Here is a 20,953-nt window from a genome sequence, read left to right as displayed (position 1 = left end):
AAAGTATTGCATTTGTACAACAAACCATTCCCTGGTGTGTGGGGAGCAACTCAGACTAGACTAAGTTACTGGAATTAAGACTTATTCTATGCATCTGCTCTCCCACAATATGGCGCTGGGAGAGGAGGAAACAGCTTCTACATAGCTGCCTCCAGTTCAACCAATAAACAGCAGGACCTGCTCCTGATTGGAGGAGAGCAGCGTACTCGGCGTGTGGGTAGCAGAGTTGGGATTGGTGGAAGAGGACTATAAAGGAGGAGAGAGACAATATGCACCAGGAACATCTATCTGAAGGAACATCTGAGGGAACACCTGTGCAGCCCCCGAGAGAGCCGGCCGGCGGTGTGCCGCTCCCCCGCAGAAGTGGGGAAAGCGGCAGGGGGAACCGCCCTTCCACGAAGGTGGAAGGGACGGTAGCCAACCCGGGAAGAACCAGCAGCAAACCCGGGAAGGGCCGAGCAGACGAAAGAACAACGCAGGGTCCTGTGTCGTTCCTCCACGAAGACGGGGAGAGACACTGGTGAAATACTGTAATTTAGGTGTTTCTTAAGGATTTTTTAGTATAATTAAACCTGCATAGCAACCTTGTGCATTTAATGTTTTTCTTCCGCATTTTTTGACAGTAAATTTCAAGGAATCAGTTACCAGACTAAGTTTTTAATGGTTCTTACAATGTTCAGCAAATTATTTCCAAAACATTTGTACTAATTTATTCTATGGACAGCTATGTGAGAGAGGACTAACTTCACCAACTCTCCCAGGAATGGTGCATTATTACGATTATTTAAACCTGTGGTTGTTTTTAACAGGAGTTAAACATTATCTAACATCTGTACATTGTAGTGATTTTCATTTGGTTAGTAGTAGCTCCAAACAGTTTTCATATCTAATAATAGTTTTCATGTCTAATCCTTGCTCTTTGTAAACAAGCTTTCATGCTCTTTAAAATTTATCACCCTCGACCTGATTTTACTCTTCTTTTGCATGGATTTTTATGTTGGGTTTATTACTGGGTCTTAAGTTTTTCTTTCTCCGGTTTCTTTGGGGATATCTTTTTCTTCTGTGCAATCTCTTCTGGTTGAGGACTGATTTGTGCTGTTTCAGTGAGGATTGCGTCAATGTGGCAAGCAGAGCTGACATGTGGGTTAACAGAACTATGAGCTCCGTATGTGTGCTGCTTGGGCACCTTCTTCACCTGCGTGTTCTCAATGAGGAGAGACTCTACAAATGAACTTGTGCATTTGGCATTAGTCTCTGCAGCAAAATTCCAGCATTCCTCTTGGGTCATCAAGCCCTTGTCCAAGTCCCCACTGGTTAGCCTTGGGGACACCTGCCAACTGTACCATTCTAAGAACAGAATGGCACACATTGCTTTCATAAAGTCACCTTTCAGGTACTTGGTGGATTTTTGGCTACACATTACCCTTGATACCCTGAGTAGCTTCATGGATGTTCGTAACGTAAGATTTGAACTTGTTGATCTGCATGGTTTTGTGCGTTTTTCTGGTTTGACTGATCAACTAAGCACTTTTGGAGATCACGTCTGGCCAATTATGGGAAGAGCTTTAATTGTGTCTATAAGGCAGATTATTATTATTGAGTGAAGAATTAGATTTATTTTTTTCATCCTTAAGAATAGACTTAAATCAGTGGATGAAAATTACCACAGCAGATTTTAACTCTACAAGAAGAAGAAATATCCTAATATCCAGAGCTGTTCATCAATGGAGCAGAAGGGAAATTATTTTTTGAAATGCCATAGAACAGCATTTCTTACTGAGACAAAGATCAGACTTTTCACTCATTTACTGGTTATTTTACTATAAGGTAATAGTTCCATTTTCCTTCAAAATTTTTAAAAAGGAACATAAGTTTTTATAGAAAAACATGCTTATTCTTTTAAGTGTTAAAGAAACACAATTTCTTAGGCAAATTACACTTATAGTTTCCTCACATTCTCATTTCTTCATTCTCCTTTAACATTTTTATAGATAAGGGAATGTAAAATATTCTTTCTCAAACATGTAATGTGTTCTATTTTTATATTATCAACCACAATATGGCTTAAAAAAGAAAAACTTTTGGGTCATGTTTACACATGCAGAAAGTGGAAAAGAAGAATGTGCAAAAACAAAAGCTGTTTTATTTCAGGCCACTCTGTTGAGAAATAATGAAAGGAACAGGATGAGAGTGTTAGTATGCACAAGTTATTCTGGTTTTTGAAGTTATCAGATTTGTGAATGTAAATTAACACTCTTTTAAACAATACATTCAAAATATTTAGGCATGGAGTTGTGTGATTATTTAATTCATTTTAATTATCTGCATTGGAATATTATCTAGAATCATCACATGATTTCCAGAAAGAGTTACTCATTAGAGGTTCAGTGGTTTTTTGCTGTTTTTGTTTTTCGCTTAGGGAGAGGGAGAGGGGGAGAGAGGGAGAGGGGGAGAGGGGGAGAGGGGGAGAGGGAGAGAGGGGGAAAGAGAGAGGGAGACGGGGAGAGGGGAGTGGGGAGAGGGGAGAGGGGAGAGGGGAAGAGGGAGAGGGAGAGGGGGAGAGGGAGAGGGAGATGGAGATTTCATTTACTGGTTCATTTCCCAAATGCCTGAAAACAGCTGGGACTGGGTCAGGTGAACCTAGGAGCCTGGAACTCAATCTGGGTCTCTCACATATGTGAGAGAGGCACCCAATTATTTGAGCCATCACCCGATGCTTCCCAGGATGTTCATTTACAGGAATGCTGGAATCAGAATGGAACTGGGACTTGAACCCAGGCCCTCCAATATGGGATGTGGCCATCCCAAGGAACATTTTAACCATTGCACAAAACACCCTCCCTGGCTTGGGTGTTTACAGACAATAAAGAGAGAGCGACAATTATAGCCAAATAAAGTCCAATTTTAATGAAAGGAAAATAGTTATAAACATGAAACTAATATTGGTTCTTGAATAGAAAAGTACAAGGTGGAGATGAAAGCAAAAGGAATGGCAGAGCCCTTTGCATGGATTTCTGAACAATCCTATCAGCTCTTGTGATTTGCTTCTTGGAGAAAGTATGAGAAGATGGTGAGGTCATGGGAAACGTGTGTGATCTGTCTTGATTCCCTGCCTCTGCATTGCATGTTTGCTTTTCCTTTGCAATCTGTCCAGCAAGATCACAAACCAGCAAACTGCGGGTGGCAGAGGCACAGAGCACAATCTCCACTGGGTTCTCTCCATCAGACTCGCTGGTGAAGTGCATACTGGCATCCCATAATTTACTGCTTGTAGAAAGATGGATGCATGACCATGCGCTGAGAGAGATATTCAAAGGCTTCAGCTTTTCTTTCTTCCTGATCATTATTGATTAGTACAAGATTTTAAAAACAGAGCATCTTCCTCTTTGTTTTCTTCATAAGATTCTCCATTGTCATGTAATTTACAATCCACACAAATTTCAGGACATCGCATTCAACTCTCTTAATTTGTAATGTCTACCAGGAAACAACTTTGAAAGCCTCATTTCAGTTTTAGAATAATATTTGGGAAACTAAGAGAAAAACAGGCTATCCCCCTCATGTTTTTCATATGTTATTCTATTTTGAAAGAAATTTTACTTATATGAGACATTATGTTGGCAAAATGTTTTAATCTCTAAGTTGTGACTAAGATGATGAAATGATTTCTGAAACAGAAATATTTTCTCAGCACACTGCAGATAACATACCTCAAAATTTCCTTTTCTGGATAGAGAGGAGTCAGAGATTATAAATGCTGTGGTTAGGAAGGAAGGTTCTTTTTCTTCCTCACAATGATATTTTTATTTATTTATTTATTTTGACAGACAGAGTGGACAGTGAGAGAGACAGAGAGAAACGTCTTCCTTTTGCCCGTTGGTTCACCCTCCAATGGCCGCTGCGGCCAGCGCGGTGCAGCCGGCGCACTGCGCTGATCCGAAGCCAGGAGCCAGGTGCTTCTCCTGGTCTCCCATGGGAGTGCAGGGCCCAAGCACTTGGGCCATCCTCCACTGCACTCCCTGGCCACAGCAGAGAGCTGGCCTGGAAGAGGGGCAACCGGGACAGAATCCGGCGCCCTGACCGGGACTAGAACCCGGTGTGCCGGCGCCACAGGCGGAGGATTAGCCTAGTGAGCCGTGGCGCTGGCCCACAATGATATTTTAAAATCTTGAATTCCCTAAGTCTGATCCAAGCAACAATTAACTGAAGTTTTTTTTTTTTTTTTTGAAAATAACTGATTTGGTGTCTAAGAATTCACTTGCTTTTAATGAATTTAATAATTTAAGATAACTCAGAGTACCAAGAAATGGTGCAATATTATTTATTACAATGTGTGAATTTCCTAAGAATGGAGACCATGTTACATACAAGTTTCCAGATGTGAATGTTTCTAAAATTACGCATTCTCAATACTCATTAGCAGCAGTAATATGAGTTCTTATTATTATTATGTGTAATACACCTGTATTAGCTTCCTAAGACTGTTATCACAAAACCAACCTGGTGGCTTAAAATATTGCAAGTTTATTAACTTACAAGTCAGGTTTCCTTGAGCTAACATCACAATGCTGGCCAGACCATGTTCCTTACTAGAGGCTATGGAGGAGACATCATTTCTTTGCCCTTCGTAGCTTCTAGGCACCACCTACCTTCCTTGACTTGTCCCTGGCACCTTCTTTAAAACAACCTTGTATCTCTTAGCATCTTTAGTTTCTAAAGTTCTCTTTCTCTCTCTGCATCCAGGAGAGGTCCCTAATCATAAGGAGGCTTGATCACATAGCGTCCTGGCAGAGATCCCAGGGTCACCTTCCCAGAACAAGATCATTTCCTTAATCACATCTGCAAGCTCCTTTTACCATGGAATGTAAAATATTCATGGTTCCAGGAATTAGGATATGGACATCTTTGTAGGTCCTTATTCTGTCTTTCTTAATACTAATAAGAGGAATGTTTATTATATAACATTCCATAATAATGCAATAATAAGCAGCATCTATTGTGTGTGAACTATCTGTCAAGCACAGTACTAATCACCTTAGAGTCATTATTTAATTTAAAAAAGTATTTATAAAAAGAGAACAAATTTCATGTATTTTATATACACAGTTTTAAGAGCATAATAATACTTCCCACCCTTCCTTCCCTATCTCCATCCCTTCCTTCCTCCTACCCTCATTCCTTCTTATTTTTCTTTTAACTTTATAATGGTATATGCAATATAATTATTTTTCTTTTAGAAATGAGCAAATTGAATCTTTGTGATGTGATTTACTTAAAGACACAGTCAGGGACACAGTCAGAAAAACAAACCCATCCGTCTTCATGATCTCAGAGCCATCCCTACCTGCATAGCTGGTGTCATAATCACTTCAAGTCTTTGGTATCACAGGATCAGAAGCTTTTTAGTTTTTATTTTTATGGATGTGTAATGTTCTCTTAAGTGTATCTACCACTTACTTAGCCATTAGTACTTTTTTTTAAAAAAAAATTTGCTTATTTGAAAGGCAGAAGCAGACAGAGCTCTTTCATCTGCTAGTTCACTGTCCAAATGTTCACTGTTGGTTCACTGTCCAAACAGCTGGGGCTTGGCTAGTGATGCTGGGATTTGAATTCAGGGGATCTGATAGGGATACAGCATTCCAAGCAGCAACTTAACCACTGTGCCAAACAGCGGCCCCAAATGTCCCTGTATTTCTGGACATTTAGAATGATACCATTTCCTCCAATACAATGAAAATCACTGCTGCTATGGAAGTGCTATATATTGGAAATTTTTTCTTTAGGAAGTAAAATATATGGATCAATGTGCGAACAGGGCTCTATAAACACATTGTCAAATGCCTTTCATGAGGAGCTATACTAATTCACATGCCATCCATTATATACTTTCAAAAGTTAATGGAAAAACAGGATTAAAAGAAACACACACTTTTTTCATGAGTTTTTAAGATGATCCTCAGCATGAGGGTAAATATTCTATAATTATTATTTATAGGATAGAAAGAAGGCTCAGGTTAAACTGTTTCTTAATTCCACAGTATTCACATGAAATAGTGTCATAGAATCGTAAAGCATGAAGACCTCTAGGAAGATAATCTAGGGCCCAGCGCTGTGGCACAGTGGGTTAAGCCGCCACCTGCCATGCTGGCATCCTATATGGGCACCGATTCGAGTCCTGGCTGCCCCACTGTGATCCACCTGGAAAGGCAGGTGCTAAAGGCACTTGCTAATGCACCTGGAAAGGCAGCAGAAAGATGGCCCAAGTCCTTGAGCCCCTGCATCCACGTGGGAGACCCGGAAGAAACCCCTGGCTCCTGGCTTCAGATTGGCCCAGCTCCGGCCATTGTGGCCTTTTGGGGAGTGAAACGGCAGATGGAAGAGCTCTCTCTCTCTCTGCCTCTGCCTTTCAAATAAATAAATAAATCTTTTAAAAAAATGTAATCTGACCTCTTTCTACCTTTGTAGGCTTTCTATGCCATAAGACACATCACACTTAAAATAACAGATTGTTTCATTAATGTCTCTCATCTGACAAAGTAAGTTCCATCAATGCAGGAATTGATCTGCTTCATTAACTAAAATCTTACAACTTATTCTTCTCCTTAAGTCCTGCTGCCTTTACAGCTTTAATAAGCGTCTTTGAATAAGGAGACGTATGGAGCTACCATATGTCTTCCTTGAAAATAGGAAGAAACTTGGAGAGAGGCAGACACTTGCTTCCAGGTCAGAAAGATCCCAGAAAGGATGCTAGCAAGCCAAATGTGAACACTTCAAGGCCAAAGCATTTGCTTTCTTTACTACTGCATACGCAGTGCCAGGAACACTGTGTGGGTCAAAAGGGGAACTCAATTATATTTCATTGAGTGATGAAGAGTTAGGAAACCACACTTTGAGGGGCCTTTCCATTCCAGGCCTTTCAAACTGTACACTGAGATATTCTCTAGTATTGAGAGAGTCCCTTGGCATCCCCTAGCGGCTCCCAGGCTAGTAGGGATCCCCAGTAAGGTGGCACCAGACACATACCTCCTTATTCCTGGCAAGCTTTTGACAACAAGATGACACTATATCCCTGGAATGAAGACTTACATTTGTCTGATGGTGAATAGAGTTATTAAAGAAGCTATATGACAAAACAACTCAAAATTTCTTTTCTAAAATTCATCCCCAAATAAAGAATTAATAAGAGAGGATGTTTAAGAGAATATGAGAGTCAAACCTTCAGGATATAAGTAAGGTGAAGGTTCTGTTTGTACTCTGATTTCTCACCCCAGCTCCACAGATCTTACAGTTAACGTGAATACCAGACATAGGGAGACCTTGGAAAGCAAAAGCACTGGCCTTGCTCATAGCTTGCATTAGATAGCCCTACTGATTAAGAATGACCTCCATGTTCTGCTAAGGCTGCTCAGTGGTCCTATAAAATACATCACAGTTTGAAATTATTTTGTTACATGCTGTGAGCCTATAGAAATATAAGCAAATAATGCTAAACATCAAAAGACTTTAAAAAGCCTTCCACCAATTACATCCAAATCTTACCTAAATAAGAAGCAAGAGGTTCATTCTTTTCAGTAGACTCCACTTTAAACGTTGTATTTTCAGGGATTATCATTTTATTAGCTTTCTGCATAACAACTGTTCCATTCCAATCAAAGGCTCCTACTGCTCCAAGCATAACCCAGTCCTTATAAACAAATAGAGAAAACCATGATATTTAATAAACATAGTTACAGCAAACATTTATACAGCAATAATATGACAGGTACTTTTTAAAGTGTGTTACATCTATTAACTCTTGTAATCCTCATATTAACCCTAAGGGCTGGATGTCATTATTACCATCCTCACTTTACAGAAAAAGAATTTGAGGCACAGTAAGTAACTTCCCCAAATTTATGCTGTGTAACTGCATGTTGAAAAGCCAATATTTCTTTGCAAGGACCATGACAATTTTTCTTTTTTTTTTTTTTTTTTTTTTTTTTTTTTGACAGGCAGAGTGGACAGTGAGAGAGAGAGACAGAGAGAAAGGTCTTCCTTTGCCGATGGTTCACCTTCCAATGGCCGCCGCGGCCGGCGCGCTGCGGCCGGCACACTGCGCTGATCCGATGGCAGGAGCCAGGAGCCAGGTGCTTTTCCTGGTCTCCCATGGGGTGCAGGGCCCAAGCACCTGGGCCATCCTCCACTGCACTCCCTGGCCACAGCAGAGGGCTGGCCCTGGAAGAGGGGCAACCGGGACAGAATCCGGCGCCCCGACCGGGACTAGAACCCGGTGTGCCGGCGCCGCTAGGCAGAGGATTAGCCTAGTGAGCCGCGGCGCCGGCCGACACTTTTTCTTGCATCAATTACAAATGATAATATTTTCGAATCTTGCCTTTTGGCTTTATTCTGGCTGCCAGGAACTCAACTCTTTGAATATGGAATTCTAGCAAGATCCTTGAATACCCTGACACTACAGAAAAGATATATCCTATATATTTAGCTAATATATTAAGTATTTCATTGAGCCAACCACATCGTAACATACAGCAGAGTTAAACCTGTGTGATTCACAAATATTAGTGTAATGTGGTAAGATGCTTGAAACAGTACATTTTCCTAGTAAGAAGCTTGCGAAATACCATTTCTGTTTGGATTACTAAATGTCATCATGTTCTGCATAATTGTTCAAGCTATGAATCCAACCTATGGCTGAGCAATGGTTTTACAGTGGGAAAATCTTGCAAAAAGATTTTTCATTTTTTTAACCACATACCTGTGAATAATGAGCACTGAAGCCAGTTTGAGACATTTCCATTTCAAATGAGGCTGCTGACTGGTCAGCTGTAGCTATAACATAGGAAAATACCAATGTAAACAACTAACAATGACTTTTAGTGGACTGCTGACTCACAGGAAACACACAGCGATCTGGTAGAGCCTGTGGTCTTGCCAAACAGAACTTTTACCATCTTAGGCCATTTTCAGCCATATATTTCTTGGGCCTAAATTCCTAAGTAGGGCTGAGTAGAAGACAGAGGCTAGTGAAAGGGTCCTCTCTTGGATTCTTGCTCATTAATTTCCCCATCCTTTCTAAAGTCCGGAAATCTCCATTCTTATATAGCAGCATGCTGTGCATCCCATGGTACCATGGATCCACGTGGTTAAAAGTAGAACCCACTATACTAGGAAACCTCTGTCTCAACCTCACTCCCTGGAAACCCTGCTGAAACGGTAGGCTAAATGTTCTCGATGCTTTACAGAGCTGAAAAACTTCCATTCATATAATGTTTCTCAACTCCGCAGTCCCACCCATATTCTGGGCATGGACCGCTCAGAAATCCATTTTTGAAGATGATTTAGGATTCTAGTTTTTGTTTATTCTAATGCTGGCTTTGGGTATCATACACAGATCAGAGAGGACTTTTTGACAGGGTTCCAGTTCTCAAGCCATTTAATTGCATATTTCTTAAAGATCCTTTACCCATTTTGAAACTCTTTACTGAAATAGAGAGTTAATCCAGAGCAGTCTTTGGAAGTGTGCAGTTCTCAAACTATTCTCAAAATATTCGTGAACCCAAACCCACAATTTCCTGAGGGAACCGAGGGAATGTTGATTTACTTGCTTCCAATAGGGAGTTACTGATTTATTTGGCCTTGAAGATAAAGTTAAAAATAGCACATAATTTTAACAAAGTCAGCCTGTTCTTTCATTGAGGCATGAGAATAATCACATTTGTGAAATTAAACTTATTTACCAGTTATCTACCAGCCTAAAATTGTGAACAAATACATCATAGATTAAATGGGGCAACCAATCGAATTCAAAGACATCATTTTAATCTCTTGTACAAATCACTTCTAATTTAAATAACTGATATGCACTTTAATTTAAGCATGTATTGTAAGTCCACAATGCTTCTCAGTGCTTTCCCATTCATCTTTTCAAGATCAATAGTAATGCAGGAGCAGAAAGCTGTGTACTTCCAGCACCTGTCTTGCTACTGTTCTGCCTTTGACTAAGAACACAGAGAAGGAAGCTGTCCTGCTGGCATCGTGGGAACAGCCCATCGTGTGCCTCCAGGCTTCTTGCTATCAGCTTCTCCTTGGATCATTTGTAGGAAGTGAGACAACTATAATAACCACTGGAGAGCCTCCCATTAGGGATTTCTGCATTTCTCCCAATGCTTGATGGGAAAAGGGGATCTTAGACCACTTTCTGATTTTATTAGACAAATGACTGGCATGCTTACCTCACTAGGTGGCACTAGGATAATGTGTTACATTGCAGCTATTTACATTCTATAGATAATGGTCATAGGAAATGGAGATTTCCCAAGTAACATGTAAGAAAGTCTTTCTGATCTCATCATTAAAAAAATAAGAAGTAATCTAGTCAAAACAGTACTTTTGGTTAGCCTTGATAGTGCAGCAACAAAGACATGCAAGATATTTTTAACATGTGCAGTTCCTTATAAAAATTTTCTTGTGAAAGATATGGACTTTTTGGAGTGTGTGGGCACTTCAGTGTGTAACCTTTAATCCACAGAGTAGTTAGGTTAGAAACAATGTGAAAAGGCATTACAGGAAAATTGCACCTCCTTCCTGTCACAAGTGATGTAGACTTCATTTCAGCCAGTCTTAGGTTATACTTAGTTACTTTAGACAAAATTTATAAATGACACTGTACTGTGTTTATCCAATGTAACTAAGCAATTTTTATTTATTTTAAAAATTGTTTATTTGAGAGGCAAAAGGACAGAGAAAGGGGGACAGATACAGACAGAGCTCCTATCTGTTGGTTCACTTGCCAGATGCCCACAATGGATGAGACTGGGCAGCGCAGAAGGCAGGAGCTGGGAACTCAATCCAGGTCTCCCATGTGAAAGATAAAAACCCACCTACTAGAGCCATCACTGCTGCCTCCCTGGGTCTGCCTTACTAGGAATCTGAAATCTGGGGCAGTGGAACTGGGCTCTGAACACAGTTATTCTGATGTCTCTTATAATACTTTTGTTATTAAAAACTAACATTGCATAATTACTTTTTCATAATGTCAGGCAAGCTCATGGTCTTGCCTACTGGTAAATGACACTGTAATAGCTATTGAAAGAGAAAAGGCACCTAAAAATGACTTGTACACAGAACACAGGGCAGCTGTTTTGAAATCTTCCGGGTGTTAGCCCAGTGCTTTAAAGTTTAGCTACATTTTGGTTTATTCAAGCATGTTTTCCAGTGCATGTCCCTGTTACAACTTGTCTCCTCTTCTATTACAGGTTAATGCACAATTGTAGATTAACACTTTAAAGAATATTTCTTCAGAAGTATGTGACTTAAATAAACGACCAGCGTGCTCTAATGATACAGGGTATAAGGAGCCAGGTCAAAAGGGAGCCAGAACAGTTCAGTCTGGGTGGCTGTTGATCCTCATCATCTCTAAAACAAACTTTCTAAGCACTGATTGCAACCATGTCATGAAATCAACAAGGTCAAGTATAGCCAACACCTTTTTCACTGAAAGAGAATAGAGTAGAATAGAATAGATGAGAATCTCGCAACTGTACATTGCAAGTAAGAGTTATTCTGTAAAACCTTCATTTTTTTTTTTTTTTGACAGGCAGAGTGGACAGTGAGAGAGAGAGAGAGACAGAAAGAGAAAGGTCTTCCTTTGCCACCCTCCAATGGCCGCCGCGGCTGTCACACTGCAGCTGGCGCATCACACTGATCCGATGGCAGGAGCCAGGTGCTTCTCCTGGTCTCCCATGGGGTGCAGGGCCCAAGCACTTGGGCCATCCTCCACTGCACTCCCGGGCCACAGCAGAGAGCTGGCCTGGAAGAGGGGCAACCAGGACAGAATCCGGCGCCCCGACCGGGACTAGAACCCGGTGTGCTGGCGCCGCAAGGCGGAGGATTAGCCTAGTGAGCCACAGCGCCGGCCAACCTTCATTTTTATATATAAATATGTGTGTACCCTGGGTCATTTAACAAAATGTATTGATTATATGGGTCATTAAAAATATATTCTATTTCTTTGAATGGCAGAGTAACAGGGATGGAGGGAAGAAGGATGGAAAGGAAAGAAGAAAAAAGAGGGAGAAAAAAGGAGAAAGAGAGGGAAAGAGAGGTCCTCCAAGCATGAGTTCACTCCCCAGAAGCCCAAAGCAGCTGGAGTTGTACCAGGCTGAAGCCAAGAGCCATAAACTTCATATAAATCTCCCATGTACGTGACAGGAACCCAAGAACTTGGGTCACCATCGCTACCTCCCAGTACATTAGCAGGAAGTTGGATCAGAAGTGGAGTAACCAAACTTGAATGGACACTCTGATATAGGATACAGATGTCCCAGACGTGGCTTAATCCACTGTGCGACAATGCCTGCTCCTCAAAAAAATTTTTGGAAGCCATTACTTTAAAATTAGTTTCTTTATTTTCTATGCCTTTCAGTATTCTGGTAGTCAGTTTTCTGCATTTCCCTAGCCTATTGGTACTCAGTCAAAATTGCCCTTTTTTTTTTTTTTTTTTTTTTTTTTTTGAGCCTTGCATTCCCATTTCATCTGTTTTCCACTGTCAAGTCACATCAGGGAGACTGAGATGGTGCTGTTTCATTTTTATTTTCAAGATATGGAAACAACAATCTTTTAGCCTGTTCTCTCAAGGCCAGAATCAATGTGACTTGAATGCAGGATAAAGGGCAAAAACAATTCTCTGGTGGTTTCTTCTCCAAGTTGGAGAAAAGGGGATGTTCTTTGAGCCTCTGGATCAACAAAAAACATGAAGAAAGAGACTTTACCAGCTGGCATGGCATAACAGTTTTGAAGATCTTTTGCCAGGAAAGATCTAGTTCAGGGCTCCTTATCATCAATAGCCAGTCATCACTGAAAAATCAAAGAGAAATCTCCAAAGAAGTAACATGATTTAGAAAAATACAGTGAATGGAAGTTTCATTTCCATAGGATTTGATGTAGAACTCCATGTAGACTTTTAAAACGGGCAAGGAGTAAAACTACAGAGAAAATAAATGAATAAAGAAGCTAATGCGTAGGAACACTTCCAGAGCAATGCCAAATGAAGCACAGAAACAATGAAAAAAGAAAAAAGAAAAAAAAACTTGAGCTAGGGTCTCCACAGTGTAAAGCTGCACATAGAAAAGGAAGAAAGCACATGGAAACCTTTTTGTTCTTGAATGTCTGCCCCACCATTGTCTTCATCCACTCTCACCACTCACGGGAGCACTGCGATGTGCTCACAAAGAGAGCTTCCAGCAGACACAGTGCTGTGTGAAACAGCCCTTTCAATGACACACTTTTCTAAAAGGGAACTGTTCCAGGCTGGCTACTGTACACAGTGAAAATGCATTTGCAGCGTGCTAGGAATAAACATCAAACACCCATTACCTTGAGTCTGAATTAAAGCAAGAATAGTCAGGAGTAAGAAAAACAGCCATACCTTCTAAGGCAAATATTCTTTCTCCTAGAGCTTTAACAATGGTGACTAGGGCCAATTCATCAGAGACGTTGAAAAAATGCTTTTCAGTGGGTTCACTTGCAATTGATTTTATTTCCTCCACAAATTTTTCAGCACTTAAATTTCCTCGGTTATAGCTGCCAAGAATCTAAGTAAGATATAACAAAAATGGCAAGAATATATTTTAAATTCTAGGTGTTGGATAAGGCTCTCAAGCATATAAGTGTTGTTAGCAAACAAGAGAATGCATAATACAATTTGGATGTATTTCCACATTTGGTAAACAGTAATTTTCAGAATATACAGATGCCTAGTATGGACCATTATATAAACAGTAAGCTTAGTATAATGATAAGATATACAGAGAAATCTTGTATTTGTGTGAAAATCTCTTTCCCTGCATTCCTGTGGCCCTGTTACAAGCAGCTGCATTATTGAAATCTGACATTTCAAAATAACGTTACAATTCTGAATGTCTCTGATAGTATTCCAGCTGTGACATCACCATCTGCTGGGAAAGCAATCTGCAAGTCAGTTGTTTTGCCTTAAATGGGCAGTTCTTTCTTTCTTCCTGAATGAAGGGACAGTCCAACACACACACATACACATACACATATAAACACACACATATACATATATCATACTCTTTTTATTAATTAATTTTAAAAAGCAGACAGCCTGCATGTAGACATGACCTAATTCTATTTTTAAACCACATAACTCTGTAGGAGAAAGGGGGAAAGAATTTGCACCATAACATTTCTATTTATTTCTGTTTATGAAGAGATTCAATGTTTTCTCTTTATATTTGCCTAAATGTATCATTGGAAGTTATTTTTTCACAATGAAAACATCACTTCCTTAATAAAAAATTAAAGTTTAATTTTTACCTCATTGTGTTATATGAAGATGACTGCTTTGGTTTTTAACTTTTTTAGTATTCATGGAAGCTTTATATTAATAAATAACAACTAGAAACAATCCAAATGTCTATAAATAGTAGAGGACAAATTGCTGTATATTAATACAACTGATATTAAAATGATAAAAGAATGAACCACCAACATATAAAATGTCATGAATAATCATTATGTTGAGTGAAAGGCTAGCCACAGAAGAGTGCATACTAGATATTTCATTCATAGGAAATTCATGAATGGACAACCCAAGTAAGCAGTGGTGGCATAAGTCACATCAGTGGTTGCATAAGAGGATTGTGTATTACTCTGGCAAAAAGATCTCTGTGAGTGAGATCCCAGTGGAAAGAACAGGTCTTCAAAGAGGGAGGTGCCTTTCTCTGAAGGGAGGAGAGAACCTCCACTTTGACTATGACCTTGTCTAAACAAGATAAGAGTCGGAGAACTCAAGGGGCTTCCATAGCCTTGGAAACTCATGACTGGTGCATAGGGAGATTACTGATGCCATAAACAGGAGTGTCAATTTGTAAAGTCAACAACAGGAGTCACTGTGCACTTACTCCTCATGTAGGATCTCTGTCCTTAATGTGCTGTACACTGAGGCTTAATGCTATAACGAGTACTCAAACAGTATATTTCACTTTGTGTTTCTATGGGGGTGCAAACGATTGAAATCTTTACTTAATGTACACTAAACTGATCTTCTGTAAAAAAAAAAAAAAAAAAAAAAAAAGAAATTATCAATTCCCAACTTGACTCTCACTGGGATTAAACATGACAATAGGTCTGATCTGATTTCATCATCATTTAAAAAAAAATCATCTATTATTTTTCACTTTATGTTTCTGTGTGGGAACAAACTGTTGAAATCCTTACTTAAGGTATACTAAGCTGATCTTCTGTATATTAAGATAATCGAAAATGAATCTTGATGTGAATGGAAGGGGAGAGGGAGTGGGAAAGGGGAGGGTTGTGGGTGGGAGGGACGGTATGGGGGGGAAGCCATTGTAACCCATGAGTCGTACTTTGGAAATTTATATTCATTAAATAAAAGATAAAAAAAAAAGAGGATTGTGTATTAAAAGAAAGTCTGAGGGAACTTGCTAGGACTGGTAGCATTGCTCTGTATCTTGATGGAGAGTTAGTTGTATGGGTGTCTACAAATGTCAAAACTCACTAAACTCTTCACTTTGTATACATTTTTCTTGTTGAAATTTTGCATTACTTGCATGTCAATGTGACCTCAGTTTAAAAAAAAAACACTGAATAAACTATAAGGTAACTATATAGATAAATCTCAGCAATATAATAAATACTACATTTATGACATTCCATGATACTCTATACAAACTAACATCCTTTCTAAAAAGTTAAAAGCAGCAAAGCACTTTTAAAATTTAGTTTTTCAGATGTGTATAGATGTCAAAACATTCTATTAAGAAAGCAAGGGATGATGAGTGCAGAATTGAGCTAGTAGTTAACCAAGTGGAGGAAGACAGGCAATGAGTGTGTCAAGGATAGCTGTCAGAGAACAGAGCTACCTCTTGTTTTGGATGTGGGTACTTACAATATTATCAAAATAATACACATGTAAGGTGGTAAACAGAAGCAAACCAAGTGATAAGTGATGAGAATGAAGAGAATGAATAATGAGAACAAAGCATCATTACTGATTCAATGCTGTGCTTCTAGAAGTCAAAAAGCACTGGACTATTGCTGATTATTTAGAATATTTGACTCCATTAGGAGGAGAACCTGATCTCCAATGACCACGACGATACTAGAACTTTCTACCTTCAGTTTTCATTTTCCAATGATAATGAATCATTTTTGACATCACTGAAAATAGAGAGCTCCATGGAGCCTGACCTCAGACATCCTTCCCACTACAATTCTGCATTGTGTACCTGGAAACTAAAAAACACCTGGGCTGCCCACTCCCCCATTTGCTCAGAGCCTCTGTTTCCCCAAGCCCCTCCCCCCGCACCATCTCTCTGCATAGTTTTTAAAGTTAGATTTAGAATGATTTTTAAAATGTATCAGGTTTTAAAAACTGGTATTTTTTATTAAGATGGCTACAGCTTTTCATTTGCAGAAAGTTAGAAAAGAACTAAAATTACTCTTTAAAATGTGTTGCTGTTTATGATCTACAACAGAAAATGGATAATGGTTTAGAACAATGACTGAATCACTATAATGCGTGCTAAATGCTAAAGCGAGAAAATGAGACATGCACCATTTATGTAGGCAAGCAATGTAGTTTTTCACCATTCCTTACTAGACAAAAGGTGGTGGTGGATTTATTCTGGACATTTTCCTTAGAGCAAGGCCTTCGTCCCTCTCCCTGGAGAATACCACTAAGTAGTCCAAAGGAACTATGATCTCCGTGCCAGAGAACTTCAAGGCAACTCCACCCTGGAGCTGGCTGCAAGGTAATTGGCACAGCATTTGAGTGTCTTTTTTTTTTTTTTTTTTTTTTTTTTTTTGTAATTTTTGGGCTTATTCTCCACTAGGATGTCCAGACTTAAGGCAGAAAGGCCCTAAACCAGCAGCTTACAAATCACACCACAAAAGAAAAGTTCAATTCCTGTCTACGTTGCTGAAAAGCAAATGCCAAACATCAGAAGCTATTAACCTTTGAAGAGAGAAGGCTGGAACATTTCCCCACTTGAGCTAAGCCATGGGGGAAGAGAACTAATGGAAAAGATAGTCAAGAATTGTTAAAGATGGAAAAAGAAAACCCAATGACCACTGCTTTTACTACATTGAACCAATCCCCTCTTATCTAAAAACAGTGATGCAGATGCTGTTTGTACACTAGGATTTCTCACCACATCTGGGAAATGTGGAAAGGGCAGAAGAGGGTCTCCAAGCTCCAGAGCAAACATTCCATCTGCAGTGTCTCTCTCTGATGGCATTGTTGGCTCCGTTTGTGTCAACAGTTCTGGACTGATGCGTTGCCTTCATATTCATACAAATTCTGAATCATGTGAAACCCTGAGTCCCCAAGGATATTTCTAGATTGTTCTATGGATTACATGATATCCTGGATTGAGAGCTCATCAACTCTTGTCCTTGGTTCCTAGTGAGCATATTCTGGAGTCATATTAGCCTGACAGATAAACCTCCTTTTCATTTATAAACTGACACAGTTGAAAACACACATAAAAATCTAATTATTTTTGGAGCATTGTGATTGAGGTTATTAGTTGTGATGTGAATGTTTTCACATATACCTTAGTGGCATATGTATATACCTTAAATATACAGTGAGAATTCAAGCTTGCTTGTGGCAGATGTGTGAAATGGTAAAAGGTACAATTCCTTTACATGTAGAATGGTGTCTTTTGGGTGAAAAAAAAAAGAAAATTCTTGGATCCTTTCTAATTTCTCTTATTTCCATTTGAACGCTGTAGGTGATAAACATTTCACAGCCACCAGCATCTCAGACAAGAATGTGGAAGTAAGACTCTCAGACAAGAGACAGAAATAGATACACCATGGGATAGAGGACTCGCAACCAGCTAGGACCCTCAGCAGGCTTCAAAGTTCAACAGAAAATATTTGCAGTTTAATTACTGGGCACTTACAGTATCAATCCTTTTTTGGGAACAGCTTCTCTGCCAAAATACATCTCTATGGTGTTCAGATTTTAAAAAATGAGTAGAAGAAATAGTCCAGGAAATTTCATGGGCAGACGCCCGGGGGAGTATTTAATCCCGGGCAGTATGAACAGACTTTGAGAAATCCCTGAAACCTTTCCATGTTTATGCACAAATAACTTTTACTTCCTAGTTTGGCACAAAATTTAAAAAAAAATGCATGAGTCATTGAGAGTAAAGAAATATTAATTGGAAAAAATAACAACTGTTGATAAGAGAAATTTTCTTATACATTTTTATTTATACTAAGAGCAATCTGATGATAGTTCACTCATTAGAAGCCTGTAGATCTCCATGAAGATTGACCAATGAAATCAGGAGACCTCTTTTTGACTAGAGGGGAAGCAAGTATAAATTGTCACTAGGAATCCAACAAAGAGAAAATATGTGACTTAAGGGCAGGAAACATTGAATATGTAGCCAGTTATGACGTAAAACACAAGCTTCATTTGAAATGAAGCCTTCACTGATAGCTTTTCAGTTAAGTTTTTCTAATGCTGTTAATTCCACTCACTCTGGGGTACCAGATCATAACCCGAGGGCACACAGAACAAATGACAGAACCTCTGGTATCCAACTCTCTGGGGCCAAGTGAGAGGCTTTGCATTCTCACGGCTAATCGGATAGTCTCTCTGAGTGAGGGCTGGGCCGTGTGGAATTATTCTCAACCATGGGAGGAACCAAAAGAGTTAAGATTACAATATCAGGAGAGAAAAACTTGAATTCAAAAGCAACCAGCAAAAGTTAGTTTACAGAAATAATGAGGGGAATGAGAAAAATAATGCGATATTTTAGGTTTTTGTTTTACATATTATAACCAGGAATAAAATACTCAGTCATTTTCATTGCTTACAGTGAAGTTATTTGGGTTATAAATCGAGTCCTCACTGTTGGGAAGCAATGAATCAATCATGTTCTAGCACTTTCATCCATAGACTACTCTTTCTTATTCTTCCTTTCCTACAATGTGCTTTTGAAAGGAAAAAATAAACTTGTACTGATTGAATGTTGAAAAACCAATGTAGGCAATATTGGGTTACTACTTGTTATAAATAAAGGAGACTTTGTTGAAAAATACTTTAATGTGAACTCTCAGAGTTCTGAAACGTTTGCTCTGAAATTTAAAAAAAAAAAAATCAATTAAGTACCAAATCAGCTAGTACAAGAGGAGAGCAAAGGCTCTGTTCCCCTCAAGCTGGGGCCAAATACTTTGAAACTGAGAGTGAAGAGGTTAGAAAGATGCCATTGTTGAGTTGTTGTCTATGGGGGACTCCGAAGGTTTCTAAGCAAGGAGGCAACATAATTTATCTCTAAGATCTCTGCTAGCTGGAAAACACCATGGTATTATTATAACACACCATGATTTTATTATAAAACATCATGCTTTTGATTATTTCCTGATTGCAAACTTCTGGAGTTAAGGGTGCTTACAAATAAAGAATATTTATTGCATGACTAACCTGCTGCGGTGCTAGATATTTCACAATCATTATTTCAGTGCTTTTTTATATGAGAGAGAGAATTTAAGCAAAGGTTTTTTCTGGCTCTACAATATAGTGTTTGCTGCCCCTTCCCATTTCTACTCTTGCATTTCTTGCTTCCGGTAAATGGCATAACTTAGGACTCCATAAGTCCAGGGTAGACTGACCAAGAATGTTTGGTATGGGAATATCATTGTTTCCTTTTCATAGATTATGATAAAAATCATGTCCTGGTTCCATCCTCCCTGATTTTAGAAAGAATGATCACTTAGCAGGCAGTGTTTTTTATTATCTAGCATATCTTCAGTTTCCCTCCTTCCATTCCGTATCCCTCCCTCTTTCTCTCCAATTTTTCTCCTTCTTCCCACCCACTTCTATTTCTTTCCCATTTCTCTTTTCTTTCCCTATGTTTGTCCCTCTTTTTCTCACCCTCCCTTCCTCTTTCTTATATTTCTGCTTTTTTATTCCTCCTGTTTAAAATGTTTTGTATTGTATATAATTTTACAGTTTTTATGTATTTATTTGAAAAGTAGGACAAGAGAGAGGTAAGAGGTGAAGAAAGAGAGAAAGAGAGAGAGAGAGAGGAAGAGAGGGAGAGGGAGAGGGGGAGGGAGAGAGAAACTTCCATATGCTAGTTCATTTCCCAAATGCTTAAAGCCAGGAGCCCAGAATTCCACCCCAGTATCCCTTGTGGGTGGCAGTCATCACTGCTGCCTCCAAGAGTGTACATGACCAGGAATCTGGAGCAGAAGCAGAGCCAGGACTCAAACCCAGGCACTCTGATAAGATATGTAGGCACCCAAGTCGCAGTTTAACTGATGCACCTCAATGCCCTCTTTCTCCTTTTATCTTTCCTTGCTCTCTTCCAGGATTTTTTTGCCATGATTGTTTCTGGAGTGTCTGGCTGGGCATGGAAGACACAGAAGGGAGGAAGATCCAATCCTACTCTCACAGAAATAACCTTTAAATAAAGAAGTATCACCTTACCAACCTTGTTTGTGTTGCTTTCAGAAAATTACTAAAACATACACACAGCTCTCCTCTTTAAGCAAGAGTTGGAAAACCTTTTCTAGCAATGTACTTACAGCTATGGAAAACCGCTGAATGTTTTCATCTTCACAATCTTGGATGACCTTTTTCAGTCGATGGTTGTCATGGGACTCTCCATCAGTGACAATAACCATGACTTTCTTAACTCCCCTTCGGGCACCTCGGGCTTCAGTGAATGCCTCCTTTCTGAAGTCATCACAGAAAAAAAAATGACAAAAGAGAGGCTGACAAACACCATTCCAAGGTTAGGCAAAGAGAAAAATCAAACTAAAGCACTGAGAATTCTAGGTAGCTGGTGCTTCCTGCCAAGACCAACATCGATGCCCATTGTTCAACCTAACAGGTATGTTTGTAATGGTTTCTGATTTATTCCAGATCATGGAGCAGCCATCATTTTGTTAA

General features: G+C 39.3%; 1 protein-coding gene across 2 annotated transcripts in view; it reads right to left on the bottom strand.

Moving 5' to 3' along the window:
- The window catches only part of ITGA1 (integrin subunit alpha 1), a 181,201-nt gene that overhangs the window by 53,597 nt on the left and 106,651 nt on the right, over nt 1-20,953 (bottom strand). For both annotated transcript variants that reach the window (XR_016220176.1, XM_008262192.5), the window contains exons 8-11: nt 20,587-20,737; nt 13,424-13,589; nt 8,753-8,826; nt 7,540-7,684 (exon numbers count right to left, since the gene is read on the bottom strand). Coding sequence is in view for 1 of the 2 variants with exons in the window: in XM_008262192.5 (XP_008260414.3) it covers nt 7,540-7,684; nt 8,753-8,826; nt 13,424-13,589; nt 20,587-20,737 (536 nt within the window). In the remaining variant the exon portion in view is untranslated. The remainder of the gene's footprint in view (nt 1-7,539; nt 7,685-8,752; nt 8,827-13,423; nt 13,590-20,586; nt 20,738-20,953) is intronic.

Source organism: Oryctolagus cuniculus, chromosome 14, assembly GCF_051225735.1.
Source record: "Oryctolagus cuniculus isolate XC-2025 breed Fujian yellow rabbit chromosome 14, ASM5122573v1, whole genome shotgun sequence".
Classification (NCBI taxonomy): Eukaryota; Metazoa; Chordata; class Mammalia; order Lagomorpha; family Leporidae; genus Oryctolagus; species Oryctolagus cuniculus.
The sequence above is the reverse complement of the archived record's forward strand: the minus strand, read 5'-3'. Positions and strand labels throughout refer to the sequence as shown.